The following is an 8,191-nucleotide window of genomic DNA, read 5'->3' as shown; positions in this document are numbered from 1 at the left end:
CAAATTGTCTTCATCAATCAAATAGATAAGACATTTAGATCAGATAACAATATGTCTCATCAATAGATTTGACATCAATTCCAACAAAATAATAAGTTCAATTGTAGTTTCCAACAAGTAATATACAAAGTTGGTAAATCTGAATAAGAGATCGAAGGGATCATGGTGATGTGAAGTTGGAGATCTGGTATTGAGATCTAGGAAGTATTTGGTGTGATATTGGCATAGTAAAAGGATAGAGAAAGAGTTCAATTTTTCAGATCAATTACATTTCTATTATTTTGAAATGAATGATACACAGGCTAGTTAGACAATGAATTTAGTGCTCTTTCCCCGAAACATATTTGGATAGCAAGTCCATCTACCTTCTACAACTCCTAATAGGTTTGGAATCTCCTATTAGGGATTCAAAGTCTCCTAACAAAGGCTGATATGTATTGAATGTATTTCATTGGCTCCTAATAGAGTCATCCTCTTACACGGAGCTTATATAATAGTACATCATTTTGTGGGTACCGTCGCCACCAAGGTTTAGCCTCTGATCAAGGGTTGCCCTAGTTAACATATCTAGTGTTATTGTGTATTTGTATCTTCTTATGGTTGTTGATTATATTGATTGCATGTTTAAGGTTTAATAAGTTTGATAAAAGCTATATTGATCTGATAACTAATCACCCTCTCCAAGTTATCTTGGTGGACTTTACTTTCTAACAATTGGTATTAGAGTATTAGGTCCTTGAATGAAAAACTTAACAACTCAAGGAGATCAATGACGAGTCATCTCAGGAAATAAAGTTATGAGTTCAATGGAGTTAACTATGATAGATAAAAAGAGAAGATGAATACGCATCTACTATGCATGGGTCTAGGATATTGGCTATTGACAAAAAATGAGAAGTCAATTGTGGAAGAAAACAAACTTGAAGAAGTTAGTAAAGCTAAAAGAGTTATATTCATATGTAACATGCTTTTCATCCTTAGCACTACACTCATTCACATCCTTAGTCTATACAATCACTCATGGGTATAAATTAAAGGAACAAATGAGGTGATATTATGTCCTAACAATCATAGTGATGAAAGAATGAGATTTCCTAAGAATTATCCTACAATAATATGGTGAAGGAAGAAGTCATTAATTTTATCATAATAGAAATGACATTGTCCAAGACATGAGCAATATTGATTGCAATGACTATATTTTTTTATCACACTTGAGTTATAATGAAGAGAATACAAAAGAATTAGACATTTAGAATAATTTAGGTGGGAAGCCTTAAAATGGGGATTTTGAAGTTGATATGAATTCATAAAGGCTCCCATTTTGGGTTTCATGCACTCTATAGTGAAGTACATATTGCCTAAAAAGTAATAAGATATTTCCACTTTCATCTTCTTTTTTGGAGCATTAGTCTTTTCTTGAGATACTAGGCAAACAAATTGCTCTAACAACATTAGGCAAAATACCAAGAGCAATGTCCAAATCTTAGAGATGCAAGTACACTTGAGATATAGTTTAGCATGTGTAGAAAAATTAAGTGATTCCTAAGCTATCCTAGAGTTGTAATTATGACTCAATAGATACTTAAGTCCATGGCATATGTAGTACATAGTTACATAGTAAACAATATCAACTAATCAAGTAAGCAAGTATCACTAATCAAATCACATAAGCATGAAAATTGGCCTAAGAGAGTTCAACAATATGAAATAAAGAAAACTAGGGGTAGGCACTACACTCATTCCTTTCATAGCCTATACAATCACTCATGGGTAGAAATTAAAGGAATGTAAGAGGTGACATTATGTCCTAACTATTAGGATGATGAAAGAATGATTTTTCCTAAGAATTATCCTACAACAATATGGTGAAGGATGAAGGATCATTGATCATAATGACAATTGACATTGTGCAACACATGAGCAATATTGATTGAAATGACTACATTTTTTAGCACAATTGAGTTAGAGTGAGGAGAATAACAAAGAATTAGACAGTTGGAATAATTTAGATGAGAAGCCTTAAAATGGGGATTTAGAAGTTGATGTGAATCCATAAAGGCTCTCATTTTGGGTTACATGCACTCTATAGTGAAGTACATATTGCCTAAAAAGTAATGAGATATTTCTACTTTCATCTTCTTTTTTGGAGCAGTAGTCTTCACTTGAGATACCAGGCAAATAAATTGTTCTAACAACATTAGGCAAACTATCGAGAGCATTGTCCAGATCTTAGACTTGCAAGTATGCCTGAGATATAGTTTAGCACATATAGAAATATTGAGTGACCCCAAAGGCTATCCTAGAGTTATAATTTTGACTTAATAGATACCTAAGTCCAAAGCATATGTAGTACATTAGTATGAGTTATGACACGATGCCAACAATGTAAATGATGTGTCATGTATAGAGCATACATAAGAAAATGTAATTAGCTTTAAGATACTTGGATTCAATTATTTAAAAACATGGACCATAAACCTTATAACATTTTAATTTGTGAGAAACATCCAATAAATAGTTGTAGTTTAACAATGGAAGTGTTCTTTTTTACTCATTTATAGTTAAATATTGTCTTTATTGTGTATATTTCTATAATTTTTGAAATTCTTGTTGTGATATATATATATATATATATATATATGAGTAAAAAGCTTTTTCAAAATTAGTTTATTTTATTTCATAGTTTAGGTAGTCTACTCACGCATGATCATCTATATGATGGAGCTATTATTTGTCTTTGTTCTTTCAATGTTATACATGTGCTATGTACACAACAAAAGTACATATGCATTTGCATATCTACTGATCAATATATATTTAAAAATAATTTCAATTATAACATAATTTTGTTCATAAGATACTTTTGATTTCTCTTTCATTCTAATCGATATATTACCTAAATTATACAATAGTAATCTATGTATTATCCAAATTATAAAATATTAGTGACTTAATCTAAAATTTAGAAACATTAATACTTAATAATATTATTATTAGCCACCGCTTTACAAAAGCATAAATCTTACTGTAATCATTACATGCCCAAAAGCATACAACTTTTAATTATTTCAAATAAAAAAAAAAATACATATGTGACTAAAATAGTATAAGATAATTTTGCACCCCAATCATTCATTATCCGAAGTAACATTAAGTCATTACCAATCATCTAACTTGTATAAGACCAATACAATATAGAGCCGCCGCAAATAGGTTAAAAAATAGGACAAAAACTTTATTGGAGTAAGTTAACCATATATTCAAGAAAGTGAAAGCTGTAAAGTAAAACAGTGCTGATTTCAGGATTTTCAATCATGATAGATTTCCTTAAGAGTGTTTTTAAAGCATACATGTGAGAAAATACTATAGTGGACTAAGTAAAACACATATCTACAAAAGATAAATAAAAAAGTTAAAATATAATGATTTCTAATTTTTAATCATTATAGATATGTTATATTTAATTTTGGGTTTTCATATGAACTTTATGTTAAAATTGATACTCAGTGTGAATACAAAAGGTGCATCCTCAAATAGAATATTCCACTTAGTCAGATTGAAACTTCTAAAATAAAAGTTTAAAATTGAAAATTATAAAGATCTTCCATCTAACAAAGCTTTTTTTAATTAATAATTAAAAAATTATTAAATGATTAATAATTTAAATTAATTAAATACACCTTTATATTTAAAAGAAATTGGATTGGTTGCTAACAGGAAAAAATTGGAACGAATAACGGCAATTACAATTTCCAGAGTCTGTTTAAATTCTTTAAAATAGGAAAGACAATAGACATTTTACAAGTTTGCATTAACTAAACTTACCAGCTACTACAAGAGTGCGAAGCTGAAGTAAATTTCCACATCACAGGGTAGATGGAGATGAAATTACTGAGGAGCATCAGATCTGAAACAATCCTCTGCACAACCAAAGTAATTGTGGGCAAAGGTCAATTGCAACTTTTGAAGAGTCTTAATGTTATAAACCAATTGATTGCCGCTAAACGATTCCCTTATGTACAATCTGTCAGCCCTATGGCCTTCATACATTCATTCAACAGAGAAGCATTCATACAGCGCAAACAGCAGCAGAATTGGTAAACATAAAAGAGTAGTCACTAAATCATTGTGTTTGAAGTTTGATTTGTTATCTAATCCCAAATCATTACCACTGCAATCAATCCAGAACCAAAAACAACAGCCATATAGCTATAAAATACCAAGAGTAACGTAAATAAATACTCCGCAGGCCAAACCCATTGTAATTGCAAAAACCCAATCTGCCAAGCGTCCCGTTGTGGTGGCATCGATTAGAATCCCGATGGTAACACCGATTGGGGAGGATATGGCAAATGCGAAGGAATATGCGGCTGTGGACAACAATGGCCTCTCGGGAATTAATTGCAACAGTGCTACACCCATTGCAATTGCTGCAAATACCTTATGCAGAGACACTGTCACAAACCGGCTCCTTCAATTATACACAAGGAAAACAGAACACAGAGGTAAAAATCTTTCAAGACAATGCAACTTTCGTTATAGAATTTATGTTCAGCATATGGAAAATTTTCGCCCTAAATTCTACTTCAAACTATGACAAAGGAGAAGAGAATTTGCCTGCAATCCCTATTGAGATTCCTTCGAAGAGAGAATGAAAACAGAGTGCCAAAATCAGCAATAGACTGTCTCCCAATGAAGCTGAACAATCTGTTGGTGCCTTCCCCTTCCCTTCCTGATTCAAATAATCACACAGCACGAACCAACCGATTGATGAGTTACTGTTCATATGGAATTGCAATGACCTTGAACACTGCATATTTGGGGCTTCTGGTCCGATTTGGATATTATATGTTGAGTACCTGAATTTATTTGGGGTTTTTACTTTTACTCTAATATCATAGTTTGATATTGGGCTCCTGTTTTAATTCCGATTTCATATGTTGAGCAACATCAATCAACTTTTAGTTTTGATTGTGTAATATTTTTTAAGTATCAAAACGAAAAACATCTTGTGTTACATTATTCCTAATTTGACTCCGATATCAAATTCACTACTGAGCTTCTGATCTGATTCTGATATTATAAGTTTACTCTACAACCTATACCTGTAAGTTTCTGATGTCATGGGCTGAGTCACAGGAGCTTCTGTTTTGACCGTTAGATCATATTTTGAGTTACTGGGGCTTCTGATTTAGCTGGGATATCATATGTTCAATTACTGGACTTCTGATATTAATATTATTTCTTCTCAATTGTGAAAATCTACTATCATCTGATAGGACATTCACACTTTGAACTCTCTCTTTTAATTTAGATAGGACTTGAACTTAAGACCTTCCAATTGCTCTAAAATTCTCTTCCAACTGAGCCATTTGACCATTTTGACCAGTTCATTGTAGGTGTAAATATTCAAAACAGAAGAGAAATTACAGTATCGTGTGAAAGGTCAATTTGAATTTAAAGGTACACTTCATGCTCAGTCTGCCAAAAGTTCTGTCAAGCCAAACAAGTTGCCCTAACCGAAAATTTCATGAAATTGCACAGAAAAACCTAATTCGTGCTCAACTGACCTGAGAATTGAGCGTCCTGTCCCTGTTACGTACAGGGGATTCTCCTTGACCTACATCTGGAAGTACAAATTTTAGGAAATTGTTGAGACATCTGCAAATAACAAAGGGCAACAGATCTGTAAGCAACGAGAACAAAAACTACAGTCCCACCTATTGTTTGCAGGGGAAGAGGTGCCTGCACAGGAATAACTTCTATTCTGCCATTAACCCAAGCGACAACTAGGTCACCCAGCATTGTAAGCAAATACCCCGCGGTACAGAGCATAAACGCAAAGGGATACTCTTTTTTTGTCAAATCTTTGAATGTTTCCGCAGAATCCTTCAAGAAATGCATCAACGCCGTCCCCAAGAAAACCCCTCCTGCGAATCGGGTTCCCAGCGAAATAAACATCTGATTCCACTTGAAAAAAGCGGGAGATATTCCTCCAGCAAAAGTCACAATGAAAACAATAATGAGACACCAGATTTTTGCCAGAATCAGAGATTTTGCTCTTAAATTTAGCTTTGCATCCCCATTCTGCTCATCGGCTGATCCAGAGCCTCCGTGGGCTACAATCAGTGGAAATAGTAAGCCCACAACCATAATCACAAGACATTTTATGGACTTTTTTGTAGCCATGGCTCCAAATACTTCTTGTTTGCAAAGCTTATAAGTCTTTTGATTAAGTTAACCCTGCTTCCCTACACTGGTTCAGAGAACAGGATTTCAGTTTTCCTGTTTGTTCAATGGGACCTTCATCTACTGGATTACTACCTGCGAAAGCAAAAGTAGTTAAATATTTTGGCTCCGATTGCATATTTGCGTGATTCCGTCTGGCGAACTTGTCAGAAACGGACAATCGATGATGTACAGAATCCATTAAAATAGGTTTTGTGAATATTCTCTCTCTGCACAGTCTCTGTAGATACACAGACAGCGACGAAATAATATGTTTACCCAACGGGCGAGCACTAGTTTTGCGAGCATAAATAGAGACTGTATTGTTGTTATAGTTATTTCAAAACATAAATATAATGGAAAAAAATTAGAGTGTTTATTTGTTTGATTCAATTTAATCTTATCAATGCGCCTATATATATATCTATTTATTTGTTTATAGTATGATGTAGAATAAAAATATATATATATTTGTTTGCTTATAGTATGATGTAGAATAAAAATTAGTTTTATGTTTTACATGGTTGACTAATATTTATAGAATTATGATGTTATTAGAAAACAATGGCTTATAAATAATCATATCAATAGATAAACATTGATTTTGTGAATACAAATAAGATATATAGAAAATAATCAATTTTATTTATTGTATATGAAATATGATGCAATTAGATATAGAAAATAATTAATTTTTTATTTATTGCTTATGAAATATGATGCGATTAGAATAAAAAATGTGTATCTTGATATATCACAGCTGTCCATATTGTATACTTCTTTTTATCTAAAACATAAAATATTCGATTCTCAATATTCATATTAAGTCTCTAAATTTTAAAAACTTAATAAAAAATGTTAGTATACACTTAATCATCGTATAAAATCTAATCTAAATTATTATTTAACATGTTTGACTTGTCATGTTCATAAATCACGATTTCTAATAAGCAATTTCTTATAGAGTCTAGACAAGTGGCGAGTGGTGATTTTAGCTCTTTGATTTATATATTGTACCTTTATGTTTGTACAGTACTTATGCTTTTATCTAATAAGAAAAACGTAATTGCTTATATTTTAACATACAATAAATATATTTGTTTGGCAACTCAATTATAAGTAATCAAAGTAGCTAATGACATAAATAAGTTGTCAGCCTTATTAATGGAGTATATTATTTTTATCTAAATTTCAAACATAAAATTTATGAATTAACACCTAAAATCCAAAAAGGACTTTCTTTAAGGGTCTATTGTTTATTGGAATTGGGATGGAATTGATGCTTGGGTAAGTGCACAAAGTTGTGGTACCAAAAGGGGTATAAGATGTCACTTTGTTTTTTTTTTCTGAAATCAATGATTTCTGAACTTTGACAAGAATTTGAAGATAGCTACACTAAAAATTTCAAGATATGACTGAAACAAAAGTTGTAGTCCTCTAAATCTAGTTTCTAAACTACTTTTTTTATTTTTAAATGGTGGAGTTTAAGGCCCTAAAAAATGGGGGTCACAAAAAGTGGTATTACTTTTTCAGTAAAAACATATTAACATAGTGTGAAGTGCGGTCCCCCTAAAATCCCAATTTTTTTTGGAAATTCTTTAATCGCTCTAGTTAGAAGTTTGCTAACACCATTTGGTTTATCACATTTCCTTTGGGTAATTTTTAAAAGTATATATTATATTTTTAAATTTTTTTAAATGAGCACATCCCAAAAACATGAAATATCTATGTGCTCCCCCTAAAAATCATTGAAAACTAATAAAAAGTCAAAACTTATTTTTTTTTCAAATGTGTAGAATGATGTCTAGTCTGTAGAAAACTAACTTATTGCAAAATGTAATGAATGAGCCAAAATCTAACCCCCAAATACTACATGTTGGTGTTTGAGAAAAAATGGACATACATTCAAAAGAAATTATAACTGAAAGGTTTAAAACAGTCTAAATTCAAAATAAATTAT

The 8,191-nt window shown here is 31.6% G+C and overlaps 1 protein-coding gene across 1 annotated transcript; it reads right to left on the bottom strand.

Moving 5' to 3' along the window:
• Positions 1-3,746: 3,746 nt before the first annotated feature.
• Positions 3,747-6,443, bottom strand: LOC149538318 (zinc transporter 11-like). Its single transcript, XM_089802448.1, has 4 exons — positions 5,724-6,443; positions 5,574-5,629; positions 4,621-4,735; positions 3,747-4,457 (listed from the first exon to the last, which is right to left on the bottom strand). Exons 1-4 carry the CDS (start codon positions 6,190-6,192, stop codon positions 4,213-4,215), a joined length of 885 nt encoding a protein of 294 aa, XP_089658574.1. The 5' UTR covers positions 6,193-6,443; the 3' UTR covers positions 3,747-4,212.
• Between the last annotated feature and the right edge of the window lie 1,748 nt (positions 6,444-8,191).

The sequence above is a fragment of the Cupressus sempervirens genome, chromosome 9 (assembly GCF_028749045.1).
Source record: "Cupressus sempervirens isolate cs-2001-9-10 chromosome 9, ASM2874904v1, whole genome shotgun sequence".
In the NCBI taxonomy this organism is placed as follows: domain Eukaryota; kingdom Viridiplantae; phylum Streptophyta; class Pinopsida; order Cupressales; family Cupressaceae; genus Cupressus; species Cupressus sempervirens.
The sequence above is the reverse complement of the archived record's forward strand: the minus strand, read 5'-3'. Positions and strand labels throughout refer to the sequence as shown.